General features: G+C 39.5%; 2 protein-coding genes across 4 annotated transcripts in view; one reads left to right on the forward strand and one right to left on the reverse strand.

Moving 5' to 3' along the window:
• The window catches only part of FASTKD1 (FAST kinase domains 1), a 34789-nt gene extending 23319 nt beyond the window's left edge, over positions 1-11470 (forward strand). For all 3 annotated transcript variants that reach the window (XM_058191049.1, XM_058191041.1, XM_058191033.1), the window contains exons 11-15: positions 842-973; positions 2937-3050; positions 3663-3804; positions 6073-6187; positions 6392-11470. In XM_058191049.1, the coding sequence (XP_058047032.1) occupies positions 842-973; positions 2937-3050; positions 3663-3804; positions 6073-6187; positions 6392-6490 (602 nt within the window). In that variant the 3' untranslated portion in view covers positions 6491-11470. The remainder of the gene's footprint in view (positions 1-841; positions 974-2936; positions 3051-3662; positions 3805-6072; positions 6188-6391) is intronic.
• Positions 11288-20208, reverse strand: KLHL41 (kelch like family member 41). Its single transcript, XM_058191075.1, has 6 exons — positions 19026-20208; positions 16687-16844; positions 16482-16589; positions 13698-13883; positions 12692-12838; positions 11288-11622 (listed from the first exon to the last, which is right to left on the reverse strand). Exons 1-6 carry the CDS (start codon positions 20133-20135, stop codon positions 11511-11513), a joined length of 1821 nt encoding a protein of 606 aa, XP_058047058.1. The 5' UTR covers positions 20136-20208; the 3' UTR covers positions 11288-11510.
• Between the last annotated feature and the right edge of the window lie 110 nt (positions 20209-20318).

Genomic DNA, 20318 nt, shown 5'->3' on the forward strand with positions numbered 1-20318 from the left:
TTGCATTTCAAAAATGTTCTTAGTTGAAAAATGAACCTATAACAAAGGAAAAACTTCAAGCTGCCAGTCATTTTATATATTTGATCTTTACGTTTCCGCCATATTTTCACACATGGATAAATAGCTGCTAATAGTTCCATGAATGCATTCTAACAAAAACAACCAAATAATAAACTTCAGTATAATGCTGTTTACTTTTGCTACATTTATTTAAGTGTAGCTGCCTCCACAGAGGGGTTGTCATCAAGAATCTTCTTCAGAAGCTTGACATGAAGTAAAACAAAACTGAATGGATTCAGTACTCTCTGAATTTAACTTTTAGAAATTGGTTTTGCTTTAATCTTAGCATGTTTCTTATACTTAAAAAGAAGTGCTAGTTGTTAATTTATGAACAATGATACCTGTACTTAGCTATCACAATGAAGTAAGTAATGTGGTATTAAAGGGTCCTTGAGTGGCGCAGACTGCTAAGACAGTCTGTTATTAACAGCAGCTGCTTGCAGTTACTGCAGGTTCAAGTCCCACCAGGCCCAAGGTTGACTCAGCCTTCCATCCTTTATAAGGTAGGTAAAATGAGGACCCAGATTGTTGGGGACAATAAGTTGACTTTTTATATAATATACAAATGGATGAAGACTATTGCTTAACACAATGTAAGCCGCCCTGAGTCTTCGGAGAAGGGCGGGATATAAATGCAAATAAAAATAAATAAATACATTTGTGATTATTATTTCTTTTGCTCTAAAAATGGCCTTCTTTCTTTTTTTATTCATGGTTAGCACAGTTATCTTCTAAACATTGCCTTGTTGTGCTTATTTCTTCTGGATTTTTTTAAAAACAGTTCTACCATGGAAATCAGCAAGAAAGCCCACCCTACAGCTGATGGAGCTGAATCGAGCTGTGTGTTTGGAGTGCCCCGAGCTTCAGATTCCATGGTTTCATAAACGCTTTTGTGAACAGCTGAAGGAAAAAAGTGAATATTTATACTTTTTATGCAGTTTAATAGCATTAAACATCATCAAGACTACAATTCCTTTGAATCTTTTATATATATACAGTCATGGCCAAAATTGTTGGCACCCCAGAATTTTTCCAGAAAATCAAGTATTTCTCACAGAAAAGCACTGCAATAACACATGTTTTGCTATACACATGTTTATTCCCTTTGTGTGTATTGGAACAAAACAAAAAAAGGCAGGAAAAAAAGCAAATTGGACATGTCAAACAAAACTCCAAAAATGGGCTGGACAAAATTATTGGCACCCTTTCAAAATTATGGATAAATAAGATTGTTTCAAGCATATGATGTTCCTTTAAACTCACCTGGGGCAAGTAACAGGTGTGGGCAATATAAAAATCACACCTGAAAGCAGATAAAGAGGAGAGAAGTTCACTTAGTCTTTGCATTGTGTGTCTGTGTGTGCCACACTAAGCATGGACAACAGAAAGAGGAGAAGAGAACTGTCTGAGGACTTGAGAACCAACATTGTGGAAAAATATCAACACTCTCAAGGTTACAAGTCCATCTCCAGAGATCTAGATTTGCCTTTGTCCACAGTGCGCAACATTATCAAGAAGTTTGCAACCATGGCACTGTAGCTAATCTCCCTGGGCGTGGACGGAAGAGAAAAATTGATGAAAGGTTGCAGTGCAGGATAGTCCGGATGGTGGATAAGCAGCCCCAAACAAGTTCCAAAGAAATTCAAGCTGTCCTGCAGGCTCAGGGAGCATCAGTGTCAGCACGAACTATCCGTCGACATTCAAATAAAATGAAACGCTATGGCAGGAGACCCAGGAGGACCCCACTGCTGACACAGAGACATAAAAAAGCAAGACTACAGTTTGCCAAAATGTACTTGAGTAAGCCAAAATCCTTCTGGGAAAACGTCTTGTGGACAGATGAGACCAAGATAGAGCTTTCTGGTAAAGCACATCATTCTACTGTTTACCAAAAACGGAATGAGGCCTACAAAGAAAAGAACACAGTACCTACAGTGAAATATGGTGGAGGTTCAATGATGTTTTGGGGTTGTTTTGGGGTTGTTTTGCAGCCTCTGGCACTGGGTGCCTTGACTGTGCAAGGCATCATGAAATCTGAGGATTACCAAAGGATTTTGAGTCGCACTGTAGAGCCCAGTGTCAGAAAGCTGGGTTTGTGTCTGAGATCTTGGGTCTTCCAGCAGGACAATGACCCCAAACATACGTCAAAAAGCACCCAGAAATGGATGGCAACAAAGCGCTGTAGAGTTCTGAAGTGGCCAGTAATGAGTCCAGATCTAAATCCCATTGAACACCTGTGGAGAGATCTTAAAATTGCTGTTGGGAAAAGGCGCCATTCCAATAGGAGACCTGGAGCAGTTTGCAAAGGAAGAGTGGTCCAAAATTCCGGGTGAGAGGTATAAGAAGCTTATTGATGGTTATAGGAAGTGACTGATTTCAATTATTTTTTCCAAAGGGTGTACAACCAAATATTAAGTTAAGGGTGCCAATAATTTTGTCCAGCCCATTTTTGGAGTTTTGTGTGACGTTATGTCCAATTTGCTTTTTTTCCTGCCTTTTTTTGTTTTGTTCCAATACACATAAAGGGAATAAACATGTGTATAGCAAAACATGTGTTATTGCAGTGCTTTTCTGTGAGAAATACTTGATTTTCTGGAAAAATTTCTGGGGTGCCAACAATTTCGGCCATGACTGTGTATATATAACATAACTGGTTTATTACTCCTTGGATATGCCTGCTGTGAAGTTAAAGATCTCCTTTGTCATGTTTGATCTGCTTCCTTTGGAGAACTGTGATTTTTTTAAAAAAAAATGGGCAAAGATGGTGGGAAGCCTTTAACTTTGCCTTTATTGAATAAAAGATGGGTGGGGGTTGTTTGGTCTCCTCTGTATTTCTAACTCGGTGTTTGTCTTCTTTGCTCCCTTTTTCTCCCTAGAGACTGATTCGTCCAGTCTATTGCAACAGCAGATATATATACTACTTGGAGAAATCCTAGGAAAAAGCCATTATGTCAGATGTTCTGTACTCACTTCTTACTACTATAGAATTGGTGGGTTATTTCAAAAACAGAGTATAGCACTTGTTTCGTTTTATGCAAGCCTAGAGAGTTTTGTCTAAATGGTTATGATCTTGTAGGAGCATGACATTCTTGATTTGAAGATTAGGCATGTTTTTCTCTTAAGAGCAATTCTTTGGCGCAGGTCTAATTTTTGCAGCTGCATATTAGCTAACCTAAAGATTTCAGGCAGCTGCCTCATTGATTAATTCATTCATTTCATTCAATTTCCCGACCTTAATATTTTTGTAACTCAAGGTTGGCAAACACACAATACTCCTTCCTCCTCCTGTTTTCCCCACAACAGAAACAACCCTGTGAGGTGAGTAGAGCTAAGAGCGAGTGACTGGCCCAAGGTCATCCAGCCATTTTTCTTGCCTGAGGTGGGATTAGAACTCACAGACTCCTGACTTCTAGCCTGATGCCTTCACCACTGCTCTTTTTCGTTCATGCCCTCAAAATGCTGTGAAGTACTTCATTCCCTTCAAACGCGAACACGGCACAGTCTTACTTTATATTATTCTGGTGATGCAGAAGTGATGACTCTTTGCAAATATTGGATATGATTTCAGCTTCAGATTGCTAATAGCCATTCGTGTCTTTCAGATTTTGAATTTATGATTGACAAAAACAGGAAACCTGTTCCATATATAGACCAACATGTTGTCACTCCTAATTCAGACAACATAGGTTGTTCAGAAGCTAGTCACTCCTGTGGAAAGAAAGGACTACCACCAGGATTTCAAAGGTGTATTTTTTTTTTTTAATGTTATGGTAATGCAGGACGATAAGGGTTTTCACTAGATTTTTCAATTCCAGGCAGTCCACAGAGCAGGTGATAATAGCACATTGTATTTACAATTTCAGTCAAGTGGTAATAAGAACAGGGATCTTAATTAGACAGATGGCATTTTTTTTCCTATTCACGTATTTGTTTGATTTATATAGCTTTCCATCTCATATACGTGACTCCGCATGCCTTCTACAGACAGATAACAGAAAACAAATAAATAAAATAAACAACTAAAATAAAATAAAAACCATTAAAATAATGAAAACCATAAAACATAATCTGCAGGAGAATGCAATCCATTACATTACTAAGAGTATAACCAATTTGTAGATTCCAAGCACGATGACAAAAACATGATGTCAAAGCTTCCAAAGGCAGGGTGGTAGGGGCCTATCTAACCTCACAGAGTTATTATATTCCAAACGTCAGGTGCCAGGCCAGAGAAGGCTCTCCTCCTGGGTCTTTTCAGATGACCCTCCTTTATTGACGCGACCTATAATATGCCTCTTCTGTTGGACTTGATGGGATGGGTAGATGTAACTAGGGAGAGGTAGTTCCTCAAATAACCCAGCCCCATGGCATGTAAGGTCATTGTACTTTGCACAGCGTACTTATCAGCACTTTGAATTGAACCCGGAAGCAAACCAGCAACCTGTGAGGTTGACAGAGCTCTTTGTTGATTGAGAGAACACATACCATTTCTTGAAGGGCAGTGTTGTGACCGAGGCCCAAGTAGTGATTACCAAACACAGTTCAGTCCTGAACAAACTTATTTTATTAAAACAGCTGAAAATTCATTCATTCTCAGCTTAGTCCAAAACAAATTCTTCATAAACTGTCCTTTGGCCTTATCACCAACCTTTGTTGTCTTCGGCAACCTGCCAAAGGCTTTTCTTGGCAAAAGCCCCACAAAGTTCAAGAGATGCTGACAAGAAGCACCGGAATCAATGTTGCTTTTCCATAAAGAACCCAAGAGCCATTGCTGCTCTTTTAAGCCGTATGGGAGGGGCCAGTCATCGCCTGCCCTTACTCCCGAGTTGTCCTTTTTTCTTCAGCTGCTCTTGCCTTCTGGCAGCTCTTTGCATGCGTGCATTAGGAACAGGCTCCTGCTTTTCCTCTGCCTCTGGAGGCTCCAGAGTCCGCACATTGCTCCCACATGGTCCCGGGCCCATCTCTGCTTCCAATGCAGAGCCCTAGTCTGGGTCTTCCCCTGACTCCAGGACTGGCCCATCATCCTCTCCAGCCTCCTCACTGTCCGACTCTGTTGCCAGGTCCACAGGCTGCTGGCAGACCACAACAGGCAACCTCATGTACATCACTTGACAGTAGTCCATTCTGGGTGGGCGACTATGTCTAACAGCCTGATCAAAGAATGGGGACAACTGGTGCAACCTCTGGTTTGAAGATAGTTATAGAAAAGTCTGTCACTTTAATATATAATTCACACAAGCATATATATATTGTTATATAAGTGATATCATTTAAATAAAATCGGAATACAATCCAAAGAAGACATATGTACTCTGAACAGAACAGATACCCATAGGTCTATCACTTACATAAAATTCATAGCAGAATCAAATCTTAACAGAATAGTGATGTACTAGTGAGCTTTTATATGTGAAATAAAAATAAGCTACTTGCCAATAAAATTACAAAAAATATTATGGGTACCTTCTAAACAGTTGGTCCATAAAGATAATTCTAAAACAACTTTGTGTTCTATTTAATGTGTGCCAGAGGATTGCAGGGAACCACACCAAAACTTCAGACAAAAAGTAATTTAGGTTTTAGAATTAAAGCATATTATTATTATTTTGGCATAAAGCAACTTGCAGTATGTTTGATACAATTACATTTCTGCTGCGTACAACAGGGGTTTTTTTTAATTCCTGTGATGAATTTTTTAAGATGAGAGATAATACTTACCAAAGCCAGTTATAGATAAATATAACTTTGTGTTGTAGAAGATGGTATTACAGCTAAATTATTGTAACAATTAATTCAGAAGTCTTAATCAGATGCTAATTTTTAATGGCAGGCCAGTGTTATAATGATGTATAATTAATAGAATTAAAATTGTAACTGTAGAAAAACCTTTGGGGTTTACATTAAAACAACAGGTGTCATGAGTACATAAAGTGATTATAAAATACTTGCAAGCTGAATTTTTTTTTTTTTTTTTGTTATATGAAAATAAATTTGAAATTGTATTTAATTCAGGATTGCTGTGGAATTCCTTGATTCAGAAGCTTTCTGCAAAAATTCAAATCACGTCAAAGGATATATTGCCATGAAAAAGCGGCATTTAGAGATTCTTGGTTATCAAGTTGTTCAGGTATAGTGTTTCCTCTGTTTTGTAAAAGTTGAATAATATTTCAGAATTTTCTGCATAATTTTTCTTACAATAAATATTCACCTTTGCCCAAAGACAGCAACCAACTTTAAAGTACCCATATACATTTTAGGAAAGTGGAAGGGATGAAATACGAATAACATTTTAATAAGGGACTTTCATTTTAATTATATACTTCTCTTTCAGATCCCTCACTATGAATGGAATTCCATGGGATTGTCATCCACGGAAGCAAAGACTGAATATTTAGAAAAGAAAGTATTGGGAAAAGCTTTGATATCCTAGTATGGAGGGGGGAAAAAACAATTTTTTATACGGACTGTAACATTGAAAATTAATTATTTTTCAGCCTTCAATAAACTTATTTTTTTTTTAACATAAAGACTATGTTGCATCTGGAGATATCCATATTTGGAATTGCAAAGGGCAGTTTGCACAATTTACATTTCTTGCACGAGGCGTGACCGTTTTTGGCCCGCCCGTCCTGACAAATTACCTAAGGCATAGTTATATCAATTGACTACTAGGCTGCACAGCATATGAGCCTATCCTTGAGGAGTGCTTAGAAGTTGCTTTTGTTGCAATATCTAATAACTAGGCTGCTACCGATTACCCAATCTATCATCCTCATGTTAGAAGACTTGCAATAGTTGATATCTGACGTGAGGCACAATTTAAGGTATGTATTTTCCCTGCTAACACCCTAAATGTCTTCTGACCTGACTCCTGTTTTATTATAAACTTCTCCAGGAATAAAAGGTAGCTGAAGGGCCACTGTTAAAGATATCCCACTATTGGCCATTCAGGGAAGAGCTTTCTCATATAACTCCTGAGCCATTGGAAAGCTGCACTGCTATTGATTCAGTTTGAACTGCCATTCATAATTATTTATAACGCGAGGCTTACTTTTTATGGTTAGTTGCCTTGCATAGGCAAGGCCAGCCAAGCAGAATTATTTATTTAGGTCCGGGGTGTTAAACCGGCAGCCCATGGGCTGGATGCATCAAGTGCAGGCCACGTCCACCCCGGCTCCGCAAAGGCAAAAAAGTCATACATCACGTGATGTCACCGAGTTTGACACCTATGATTTAGGGGCTCAATTTATTAACCATCTTGATAGCCAATAGGTATATATATTGGGAAGAACAATTCAAAATAGGCTAACCTAGCCAACTGTAAGGATGTCTACATATCCCCCAGCAACGTAAACAACATACATTGACAGAATCACAAGTCATCCCATCCCGTATCCTGTTGAAAAGGCTGGGTCTTTTTTCCCTAAAATTCAAGAAACGTATGTGGAACCTTGTTTCAAAAGGCAGGGCCAGCCACAGAGAAGGCACATTTTGGGAGTTCAACCAGTTGGAACCTGGAGATGATTGCTTCTGGCAGTTCTTATTGATGGGCAAAAATAACCAGACAATAGTAGGCTTCTTAAGTGAGTCACTACAGGTAGTCCTCAGCCTGCGACCACAATTGAGCCCAAATTTATGTTGCTAAGTGAGAAATTTGTGGAGTGTGTTTTGCCCCATTTTACAACTTTTCTTGCCAGTTGTAGTGAATCACTGCAGTTGTTAAGGTAATAACACAAATGAATAGTGAAATGTGAAATGAAAAACACTATTTTTTACAATAGTGAAAAACACTGAAATTACTAACAGTGAATTATATTTTAATTTTTTTAAAAAAAGATTCCATATATTTTTAAATGCCCATAATGTTTGATGCAAGCTGTTTCCAGAATTCTTTTTTCTTGTATAAGAAATGAAATTCTACCATTCCTTGTAAAATAATGATTCACTACTTTGGCTTGGCATACAATTGACTGATTGATTGATTTTTCAAGTAAAGATCTTATTCTATCACCTAGCCATTGAAATATCTATTTCCATTGTTCAGCAATAACCTAATTGGTGATAGATATAAAAACGTAATGAGTTATTTTTCAATTTCTTATCCCTGGCCACCAAATATGTGTAGCAAACCTAACTTTGGCAAAAATTGACTCTATTGATTAATTATGTAAGACATGTATTTAAGATAAATAACACAATGTGAAAGAATGTTCCTTTTGACTGATGTTAACCTTGCTAACATCTCAGTAAAAATTGAAAAAATAGATGTCAGATTGTTACTGAAGTTTGATGTTACCAATGTGAAATTTAAGAAGTTAATTCCTATATAAATTCTGATTTAAAAAATGTTCATGCTGTCGTACAGACTCCCAAACAATACCATCAAATTGTTCTTCTAAGTCAGGAATGTCAAACACTATTTCATTGAGGGCTGCATCAGGGTCGTGTTTGACCTTCTGGGGGACGTGGCCAGGGTGGGCATGGCCAGCTCGACATCACTTTGCTGGGGACACCTGTGGTGGCCCAAGAGCTCTGCCAGCAAAAACGAGCTCCCAAACTCCGTTTTCGCTGGCAGAGGGACCGTGAGCCAATCCTTCACTGTTTCTAGGGTGGCCCCATGGGCCAGATCTAAGCACCCCGCAGGCCAGATTTGGCCCCCGGGCCTTGAGTTTGACACCCCTGATCTAAGTCCCAGACTTCGTTTAGTCCTCACCGCAATCTATTTCAGAAAATCAGATTCAAAATTACATCCTTAGGTTCTGTAGGGGAAAAAAATACAATTTTTCAAAGAGAGAGAGTTGCCTCGGATTTTTCCTCTTTTTTTGTAATATTCAGTTGATCTGCCACTAAAATTGTGGGATTTTTTGTTCCAATTGCTGGTCATAATTTGTTTAATTTACAGTACATCTGAGTTTTTGTAGATTTTTTTTAATTTTATAAAGACTTTTCCTTTTGCAAGACTTCAGTTGTATCTACGTAGTCCTAGTTGTATATAGTCCTTTGTCATAATTTGGGTAGCTTATCAATAGAAATGGAGGTGAGATGCCTGGAATAAAATCTGAAAACTTCATCCTGGAAATTCAGCAGATTATTATGCTTACATAATTCTGTTGGTGATTTCCATTTTTTTAAATTTTGGAAAGGTGTTACTCAGATTCTGTATATGGTATGTTTAGGTACTGATTATCTTGTATTAAGAAAGCAGTACTTCAAATGTATACCATCATGTTAGATTCTGGGATAGGTGTGTGTGTGTGTAAATCTTACAAATTCAGTATTGATATTAACTATCTTAGCAATTAGTTGACCTTTAGAGTCTTGGATTGAATCTCCCATGCTAAATATGAACTTTCCATTGTTACCCTTCAAAAATCTATGCACTTTAAACCAGGTTTTTTAAAAAATTATTAGTGCCTAGAGCAAAATACTGTTTATTAAATATTTTGTTTTTGGTATTATGTATCCTCTTACGTTTCTTGTAACTTAACCAAAGATTGTGCATAACTAAATATTCTATTTTTTTTACTGTATCCCCCAATCTTCTAACTTCCCATGAAATATATGTACAAGTATCAGCCATAAAAAATAACATCGTTGCTGCTTTTGGATACTCTGTGCCGTTCGAATTTATTCTGAGTTTGTAAGAATAAACCATTTGTTGCTTGTGCCAGTGACAATCTTCTTGCTGTGAAGATTGAAGCCCCGAGCTCTTGTCATATCCATCCCCTCCACACACATCTTCCCCTTTAACAATCCCCAAGCTCTTAATACCCTTGTTTCCCCACATAAGAGCTCCTCCTTCCTTTCAATCTTAGACTAGGGATTGTAGGCCCACAAGGGATCACTCTCAGCCCCTTCATGCTCTAAGCAGGGAAGGGTTTTGCTGCTTCCTCATCCTCTTCATGGTTTGTGCAACTGTATCTGAAGGCCTAAAGAATTGAGCCCTTTGAACTCTGGTGCTGGAGAAGACTCCTGCGAGTCCCTTGGACTGCACGGTGAACAAACAAGTCGCTCCTAGAGGAGATCAACCCTGGCTGCTCTTTAGAAGGCCAGATCCTAAAGATGAAACTCAAATACTTTGGCCACCAAATGAGAAAGAAGGACTCGCTGGAGAAGAGCCTAATGCTGGGAAAAACTGAGGGCAAAAGAAGAACGGGACGACAGAGAACGAGGTGGCTGGATAGAGTCACTGAAGCAGTAGGTATGAGCTTAAATGGACTCCAGAGGATGGTAGAGGATAGGAAGGCCTGGAGGAATGTTGTCCATGGGGTTGCGATGGGTCAGACATGACTTCGCAACTAACAACAATCTGAAGGCCTGTTGCCAGCGTCAGAAGGAACGTTCTTCAGGATTTGTTCATATCCTAACATGGTAGAAATTACCTCTTTATCGATTTCCAAATTACAAGTTTGAATAGAAATCTCAATTTTAAACAAATCCCCATTAAGCTGTTATTAATACTTTCAGAGATGCGCACTAAATCTGTTTTTACTGAAATAAAGGACTTTTCCCATTTCTACTTCAGCTTATATTTAAATCTTTTAAAAAGTTTGGTAGACTTAGACTCCTCTTTGGGATGGTAGCAGTTACACAAGGAGGTACTGGCACTGTCTTACTGGTTTCACCTTTAGTGGGGAATCTTCTCTTGAGGGTAACCAAATGTTATTAACAGGAGGCCCTATTTTGGTCTCATGTTCCTCTTTTCCACGGGGAGGGCTGCCAATTGGGGGGGGGGTTTGCTCTTTCATGTATGCTTTGATCCCTTTAGTTTGTTGTGAAACACCTCTCTTAGATGGCTTATGTTTCTTAAATGCTTTAGAAGGGAATTCAGTGCAGATAAGTCGTTAATAATAGTTGCTGATGCTGAATAGGGCAAGTTGAGGGACAAGCAAGGCATTTCAGCCATCTTCCCATGAGGCTTTAAAGGTTGGCTGTCTGATGTGAGAAACCCTTTGTCATACCCATTTCTTGATGTTCCCAGAGCTGATTGAGAGCTACTGAACTAGAAATGGCCAAAAGTAGTCAGTAAACATCACCATATTTTAGTAGAAAGTCAATCCATTTCCTACAATCTGATCCTCAGAACAAGTTCTAAAGTCAGCTGAAATGTAAACAAATGACAGGTGGCATAAACAAGAGAGAAGGGAAATCCTAATCCTTTTTTATAATCAGAGTGGCCATATTTAAACTTTGATATTTATTTTAAAACCGAAGGGTCCGAGACAAATTGTTGTTAAATTCAGTTTTATTTACTGCTGTCTATAGCCAAACTTATTCATATAGTTAGTAAATATTGGGAGGATCTAATACTCAACAGAAGTTAATAGACATTTAAGACAAAATACTTAATTGAAGTTACCAATCGCTGTACAAGGTAGGCTTACACAACAAAACTAGAGACTATTTTTTTTTTAAAAAAATCCTCATCCGCAATCAAGTAGCCACTTAGTTTACAGCTTTGATAATTTAAACAGATTTAGGCCAACAGAAAGGCAAGAGGCTCCAGACGCATAGCGGATTTCTTTCAACATGCCACACCACTCTTTCTTCTCATCGTCATACCTGCAGGAACAAAAAGTTATATAAGTGGGGACCTTTAGCGTTTTTTCCCAAGCCTGTTTTCCAAAATCTCTGCCCAGTAACTCCAAGTTTCTTTTTTAGCATCCTGTTTTACATTAATACAGTTATTGTAGAATAATTGCTAGTCTAAGAATGTAACAAGCATTGCTACACAAAGAAAAAGTAATGCAGGAAATATACATTCCAATATGCTGTCATCCCTCTGAATGCCTTGTCTTGGAAAATAATATTAAATGACATACACACCCTGCTTTTGTTTCTGAATCTTGCATCTATCTAAAATCCCCAAGTGCTTCAATTTGTCCCCCTCTCTTTTCTGCCAACTTTTCACTCATTTCTATCTTCCTGTCCTCAAAGTTTGCTCCCCAAGTTTCTGACTATCCTTTGTGAAAATCCTTTGGTTCACGTGTTTTCAAATGCTGTATCTTCATTGAACATTTTTTACTTTGATGCATCTGTCTGTAAGTGCTCCTGATCTATCTTTCTCTCTCTCTTTTTCTTTCTTTCTTTCTCTTCCTCCCTCCCTCCTCTCTTTCTCTCTCTCACACAAGCTTTCAACCATGACTTCCTAAGCACTGTTAAGCAGTTGCAAGGAGCACAGAGGTGCCAATGGAAATAACTCTTGGCCCTATAGCAATGGCACCTTGGTTCCGGGTTAGGAGGGTAGCTGCCCCTCAGCCTGTCCTGCCAAGCACCCAGCTGTACTTTACATTGTGAAGCTGCAGTGATGGTGCTTCTCAGGAGAGCAAGCCCTAGCTTAGGTCTCAACTGGAATCCTCTTGCTTCCTTATTTTCACGGGTTGCTGTGTTGCTGGGTTATTTTATTTATTAATTTTTTATCCCACCTTCTATTACTTTTTAAGTAACTCAAGGTAACAGAAACACATAATACTGCTTCCTGCTCTTATTTTCTCCATAACAACAACCCTGTGAGGTCAGTTGGGCTGAGTGATTGGCACATTATTATTACGTCATCATACACACAACTAATAGGAATGACTTGAATCTCTTTAGCTAGCAAAGTGAAAAAAAATGCTTAAAACAAACTTACTTCCAGATGTCATTAACCTCATTAGGAGCAAATTCCTTTGATTCAAGCTGAATCATTGCAAAGCCTCCAATCGCGTACAAGGATCCAGACAATTCAACTAAACTAATAGAACTTCTCTCCTGGGGGAATTCTGGCATAGCTTCCCACCTGCAATTTAATGAATAAAACATTCAATTTGAGAATATGACATTTGAGTATATTATGATGTATGTGTTTTTATTTTAAAAAAGTAATTTGTCAGAATGAAGAAATGGCTTTAAGAAGTGGACTGGCCAAATAAAGTTAGATGTACATTAATAAAGGACAAATTTTCTCAGAAAGGACAAAGCAGATTCAGTTAAATCATATACTTAAAGCTCAAAAGAGTATGATCATCTACCGAAAAATGCTCAGAACTTAAATGTGCAAGAAGGCACTTTACATGTACATACACACATGCATGCACATACCCGCACCCCCTTATATGGTGAAAATAATTTCGTTAGATCAGAACATACATCATAGGACTGGATACAATGTTTATAAGGCTATATCCTAATAATTGATACTTCAAGACCAATTCACAATGCAGATAGTCCTTGGGTTATGACCCTCTCATTCAGCAATCATTCCAAATTACAACACTGCTGAACAAAGAGATTATACAGCGGGTCTCCAAAAGTTGCAGCCACTGGAGCATCCCCATGGTCACTTGATCATGATTTGGAGGCTTGGCCACCAGCTCACAATTACTACTGTTGCAGCATCCTACAGTCATGTGATCATCATGTGGGATCATCCCTGCCAACTTCCCACAAATAAACTGGCAGAAGGCTGCAAGTCACTGCCACTGCTTTTTTGCCTTCCTACCTTTTACTGCCAGAACCTGGGACAACATTTATACCATTTAAAGAAGTCAATTGCATTTATAAATAAAGGGACAAGGATTCCGGTGGGTGCCAAAGAAAGCATGCATGGTGGTCCTAAACCATGCTATTAAACAAGAATGGATGGGTTGTAGACTAACTTGTTAGTGGTGAGATCAAAGGCTTCAACAGTGGCGGAGAGGCCTTCTTCAGTAACACCTCCGGCAATCACAATTTTCCCTTTGTGGATGGCGATACCGAACATGGAGCGAGCCACTTTCATGGGAGGAAGATCACGCCAGTCTCCCCGCTTGGAATTGTAGATGAATACTCTGTTTGTGCATTTTCTGTGTACGAGAAGAAAGTCAACCGTTGGAAAAATGGGGACAACAGCAATGGTCAAAACACACACTTCAGACAAATGGGACTGGGCTCCCTTCATATAATTATATGCGAGAATCTCCTTGACAAACGGGGAAGAAATGCAAACAAGGGGAAACATCAAATAAGAGAGGGTTCGACCTGCAACTGCATAACAGGCAGAGAGAGAGGCTCAAAAGAGACCCTCCCTAATTTCTCAGGCTGTAAAAGGAGACGGGGCAGGAGATCAGACTTGTAGAAGAAGCTCATTTGGTCATATTTTTTGTCTGGTCTACATGGGAAGTGTTGTGACTCGTCCTCCCTCCTCTCCTCAGCCGGGCCCCTCCCATCTCCAACCGGGTCTATTATCAGACTCCGAGTCTGATAATGAAGATGAATGGCCTCCAGCCCCCGGCCCTGGCCCCATGCCCGGAGACGATTCCAGGAGTGGAAGGACAAGCCTGATAAATCTCACTCATATAGCGTGTGTTCCTTTGGCTCAGCAGTCAGAGCAGGAAAACAGCCAGGTATTGAAATTGCTCGGGCCTACTCCTTCTGACCTCTCTCTTTCCCAGAAGCTGCCAGCAGATCCAGCTGAAGACAATTCAGAGTGGGAGGACCCTCGCTTCCAGAGATCTGAGAGGCGATGCCAGCAGAAGGAAGGGAGGGGCAAGCCTGGATAAATCCTGAGTCATGGAGCCACACCCCACAGCCTATATAAAGGACCTGCTTTTGGCTTTCCAACCTTGAGTCAAGCAAAGTCTTATCGAGTTTGCTGATACCGGACCCTATCGCTGAAGTCACAACTTGGACTCCTGCCTGCCCTGAGAAACCTCGGAGGAACTTGGCAAGCTGCAGGGGCTTCGTTGCCAAATTGGTTACAGACTTCCTTGACTCGTTCGTCGGAGTGGGGGGTGGGACACGACAGGAAGGCTGATAAGTCACTGACTCAGCTGGATGGGAAATACGTTACTTCTGCAAGCACACCATCCCAATTGCCTTCTTTTTAATAATGCACTAATGAAAATTGCTCTCAGCTGCTTGTTGGCCTGCCCGATGCTTTTTAAAAAAATCTTTGCTGTGGGCTCCATTCTATACATATGTACTATTCTCTGCTGTACTTTCTTTCATGGATGGGTAGCCATTAACAAACAGTATGTGCCCATTGGATAATATATAAATATAGCTAATTTGCTGTTATGGTTTTCAGGCTCTGAAGAATAAATGCAACAATTACGTTGGTGGTCCTTGAGATATGGTATGAATGCAGTATGTGCTCCTTGCATACACTTGTGATATTGAATTTTCAGAGTACATGATAAAAACATAAAAGCTACTAGTCCTGTTAGTTTGTGTCTCTGTAGTCACAGTGTACATTCTGTTGTGCCTTGTTGAACTTTTCAGAGCTCAAAAAGGACTGTTTCCTTTGGGAAATTTGCAATGTTCTCAAATTTTACAATAATTCATTTAAAAAGTTTTCTGTAGTCAGATGGCAGAGAACAATCAGTGCTGATCACCACTGTGCCTAAAAGTTATGGGTAAAAAATAAGGGAACAAATATACTTGTTCAGAGTTCTTGCTTCAATTAGTATTCTGTTATATTTGATGAATTTCACGCTATGTTCTATTTACACAAAATGGAACATTTCAGGTGGAACTATTTCATCCTGAGCTTAAAACAAAAAATACTTTCTATTTTATGTGCATCCTTATTAAAGATCAGACAAAGCCCTTAGGATTTTAAAGTTAAAACAGTTATTTCATTCAAATATTTTCTGATATAGCTTGATTGCAAATTTCTGGATGTATTGTTTTATTGCCATGGCTAGTTAATAAAGATGTCCTATATTATTGCTGTGATGATTTCAGAAAATTAGATAGTCAGGAATAATAAAATCAAGTCCTTAAGATTAATGGAAACCAACTGCTTAACCTGAATATGAATGCAAAAACAAACATGGACTGATTCCTCTTTTATATTATTGGTGAGTTATTTCTAACTTTTAAATCAGTGCCAGGCACTGTGTTTGTGCCTGTAGAATTGCTTATTTTTATTCTTTAAAAAAATCAATACTGTTCTGTTAGCTTTCACGCCTATAATGTAACTTTGTTGGAAGTGTGATTTATCTCTGCTGTTAAACACTTGTTATGTTACCCTCTGATTTACTGTTTGATAAAACTGCAAATATAAACACTTGTTAAACCTCTGAATGTATAGTTCTGCACTACAGCAACATCTTCCTCAGAACATTGCAGGAATGGGGCTTCACACTTCCAAAACCAGTGCTGGGAAATCTAAATGAAGAATGGCTTCTTTATTTAGAAATGAGTGAAGAAACTTCACTCTTCTTGAATGAGAAGTCTGGGCCAATATACATACAATATACAGAGCAGCCATCAGCTCTTCAAAGCGTTTTCCTGCCCTGTGATGAATGTCTGCATTGATCTTGAAAGCAACTAAAGTTTACACTGACCTCAGCTGCAAGCCTCAGCTGTTAATAGGATTTTAACCAGAGCAAATAGTTGTGTGGGATAATTTGGGAAGGGGAGTACTTGCAACACTCTTGAAGCTGTCCAGTACTCACTTATCATCTGTCTTTCCTCCAAGGCAATATATAGCTCCATGATGTGAAGCTGTAGCATGGCCATATACTTTCAGGGGCAGCTTCTTGACTTCATTCCATTTGACTGACCTGGAAGGGGAAAGGGACACCAGTGAGGCTCTTCAATCTCACAGGCCATCAGTTAGAAACCTTGTCAAACCAACCAGTGTTAAGCAAAGCCACTTACTCTGGATCATAACATAAGACAGAATCCAGAGACTCCTCGGTTTGGAGATCTTTGCCTGCAATTACATAGATTTTGTTCTCCGATTCTCCCAGCCCAAACAAGCATCTGGCAGATGGCAGGGGAGGCAGGCCAATCCATTCAGATGTAATGGTATCCAGCTTGATTAAAATGCAGAATGAAGATGGTTAGCAAACGTGCCAGGCACGTTGAAAACAGCTCACAGCAGCACTGTATGAACATTTCAGCATGACCCATCGCTTTTTACCTTAAGATCTGGAAACAAATGTATTATGTACCAACAAGCGTACTTTGAGACATCTGGCTGTCAGCATTTCCCCATCTTTCGTCCATCCCCCTTCCCTATACTTGTGGGTCCCAGTGCATCTTTTGAAAATCACTCCTCTGAGTCCTTCAAGGTTTTAGGGCAGGGGCATCCAACCTTGATGACTTTAAGACCCGTGGGTTCCCAGATGGCTGGCTGGGGAATTCTGGGAGTTGAAATCCACAGATCTTAAAATCCCCAAGGGTGGCTACTCCTGCTTTAGGGTTTGTCTGCTGCAAATTTTTTCTAAGCAGAACTTAGGTTGGCTTTTGTTTTTCTCAGGCGTCTCAGTTTCCTTAGAATGCCAAGCATCTGCCTCCAAAGTTGAGCAAAAGCGCTCCCACGAGTAGGCTGAGCTGAAAGATTTTCCCCTTGCAAAAAGGAATGTGGTACTCTTTTGTGGATGGGCGTATATCTGGAAGGCATGAAATCCACTTCTTTAAAAGTGTCAGCAGCTGCTTTAAAGGAAGGCAGGCTTTTATTTCTAGGTTTAAATTAACCCCTTTTCATTTCTATGAGGTAATTATTGATTGTGAATCATTACTTGATCCTAGAGTTAAGACGTTGCTGATTATTAGTTAAAAGGAAAAGGGCAGCATGGCTAAATGTTCCCATTGACATCTTCCTTGACAGATTCCCTGCTTTACTTACATTCTTTAGATTTTCTTAATTAAAAAAAAACCAAAAACGGTTGAAACTGACATGGTCCAAAGTTAAACTGTGGTCTCTTATTCTAGTGCTTCCAGTAATGTCTCTGGATTTACATTGCTCATTAATGTAAGCAAATAAAAAAGGGTGGGTGCTGTTCATCTGCTCATCAAAGAGGCAAAGAAGAGGTGAGGTGGTTGAGGGCCTCTTGAGGGCTGCAGAGAGTCGGTGTTTCATTACACCAATCTGCAGGTCCTTCACCACCCCAAACTGCCCCTTTGCTTACACGATTGCCTGAAAACATATTCCAAAATGTAGTGACAATCAAACACGATGGAGTGTGGTTTTTTTCATCAGTTTTGGTCAATGATGTGTAAGCTTTTGAAAAGGCTTAACCCACCTGTAAAAGCAGAAGCTCCATGCAACATCTGTATCTGCTCCCTTGGGGGGGATATCATTAGATTTTTTGTCCTGGATGGCCCCAGTCCTCCCTATTGATTAATAAATTTGCCTATCTCTGCATTAAATTATGACTTAGCAACGCTATAGTTTAATGCAGAGAGGGGCAAACCTTTTGAGAATAGTGTAATGGACTTTCTAAAGATGGCTAGTGAGATGATCAGATGTAATTTTATGTGCCCCGACACATAAACATGTCTATATGTACTTAGGCAGAATTCGATGTATATGGACATTCTTTATTTTTTTATAGCTCTTTCTTATTTAGAATAACAAGAGTTGGAAAGGACCTTGGAGGTCTTCTAGTTCAACATTATGTTGAAACGAGCAAGGAAACGTAAATGGAAGAGCTGCGTGTGATACTGGAGTGAGTCTCATTCAGACATTCATTTGAATAAGCATACAAAAAGTTAGTGTCCAGTCCTTATTCACAGTTGATAGAAAGATGAAAGAGCTTGTGTAACGACAACTATGAGTTGTTTCTTTCAGGCCTTTTGCCAAAGGTGCTAACAAGGCAGAACGGAGTGTGCCCACCAGCCGCCAGCTGACCTGATTCAAGTATTTAAACAGCCATCTGAACAGCGATTTAAGGGTAGATGATGCCACAGCATCTCTTCTGAAACCAATACAGGCTCATTTTCACACATAATTTGCTGCACACGAAGATAACTTTGTAGCAGAAAAATATACAGAGGAAACTGGATTAGAACATGCTATCATTCTAAAGATTCTCTAGAAATCATGCTAAACTAAGATAATATCATTTATCAATACTTCTTTGCATATATGCGAATACAGCCCTGAACTGGAAAGAATCAAAAAGACGCGCTAAAGATCTACATAGATGTTAAGTTTTTTAATACATGGAACTATCATTTTCTTATCCAGAGTTTAAGAAATAAAGATATACCTGAAAGAAGTATGACTGGAAAGGCCGTTCCTTGTTCTCTTCATCCACATACAATCCTCCAACCACATAGACCTGCTTTTGCTTTGTGACTAAGCTGGAATGATTTCTGGGAATCTGTTCCGAGAGTGCTGCTAAATAACACTCGTTTTCTGTAGGATCATAAGCTACCGACGCGGTGTCATTGATCAAAAGAATGAGATCTTTAACAAACATCCCATGCCTCGGAACATCATTTAGGTAGCCGGGGAGTAAATTTTCATCCCCTACATCCCCGTTAACCTCTCTTTTGGCTGACTTTCCTGCGGCTTTTGTAGGTTCGGGCAATTTCCCGCCAAAGGCATCTTTAATAACTTTCATTTTTTTTGAAAGGTCTGGGTTGCTTTTAATGATGTCTTCCTTCTCAACGTGGTCCTTGAAATACTTCTCCTCCATCAGCCGAAAACGGATACAGTCAAAGACTTCTCCGAGACTCTTCACCCGGTTCTCTTTATCTGACTTGACCCATCTCATGACGGCTTCGAAAACGACTTCCTCCTTTTCAACATTCAGACTATCTGGCGAAATCACCGAAATGAGTTCATGAGGAGCGAGTTGCATGAAGTCCTCTTCTTTGCAAATTTTCACAAAGTGGTCAGACACAAAATCACGGGCAGACAATGCAAGCCTTGGGCAGTCGAGGAGGAGACCTAACCGAAGTATGGCCAAACAATTGCCAACAGCCAGCCTCTTCTGAAGATAAGAAACACAGACGGTAAAAATGGATGGAATTTGAAAGCGGCTGGCCAGAGCAAAAATATCTTGTACGTTAGAATCGTTAAGGTCGATAGTTGCAGAGTAAAGGTACTTAATGATCATATCAAGGATAGCCGGGTCAACGTTATCCAACACCACTTCTTTCTTTTTATCTTCACTTTGCTCAGATAAGAAGTACTCGCGGAAATAAGGACTACAAGCTGACAAGATCAGTCTGTGACACGGCAAACTTTTATCCCCTGCTTTTAGAGAACAGTCAACAAACTTTTTCTCTTCCAAAAGCTCCCTAAGGCCATCTTGAAGAAGAGTGGATTGATAAAGCCGGAGTTCTTCAGTAAGTTCTCTCTGGGAATCCATTTTCTGGAAGGCTGGGCTACCGAAGCACAAAAGAAACCCCTCTTGTTGGTACCTAGGTCTGCCTGAAAAAGGCAGATCAATGTACGTTGCCCTGCTTGAAGCTTCTGTAATTTAATCTTGCCCACTAAATATAGTACAGAGTTTCACCAGCTGGAATTCAGAATGGATGGTGTTGGAAAATGG

This window comes from Ahaetulla prasina, chromosome 1 (genome assembly GCF_028640845.1).
Source record: "Ahaetulla prasina isolate Xishuangbanna chromosome 1, ASM2864084v1, whole genome shotgun sequence".
In the NCBI taxonomy this organism is placed as follows: domain Eukaryota; kingdom Metazoa; phylum Chordata; class Lepidosauria; order Squamata; family Colubridae; genus Ahaetulla; species Ahaetulla prasina.

What these genes read in the sequence shown, in the direction of transcription:
- KLHL41 (XM_058191075.1), bottom strand. Translation starts at nt 20,135, where the DNA reads ATGGATTCCCAGAGAGAACTTACTGAAGAACTCCGGCTTTATCAATCC. An exon ending in GTCTTATGTTATGATCCAGA is followed by an intron (nt 16,590 to 16,686) that starts GTAAGTGGCTTT and finishes TTCCCCTTCCAG; the next exon opens with GTCAGTCAAATGGAATGAAG. An exon ending in GGAGGAAAGACAGATGATAA is followed by an intron (nt 13,884 to 16,481) that starts GTGAGTACTGGA and finishes TCTCGTACACAG; the next exon opens with AAAATGCACAAACAGAGTAT.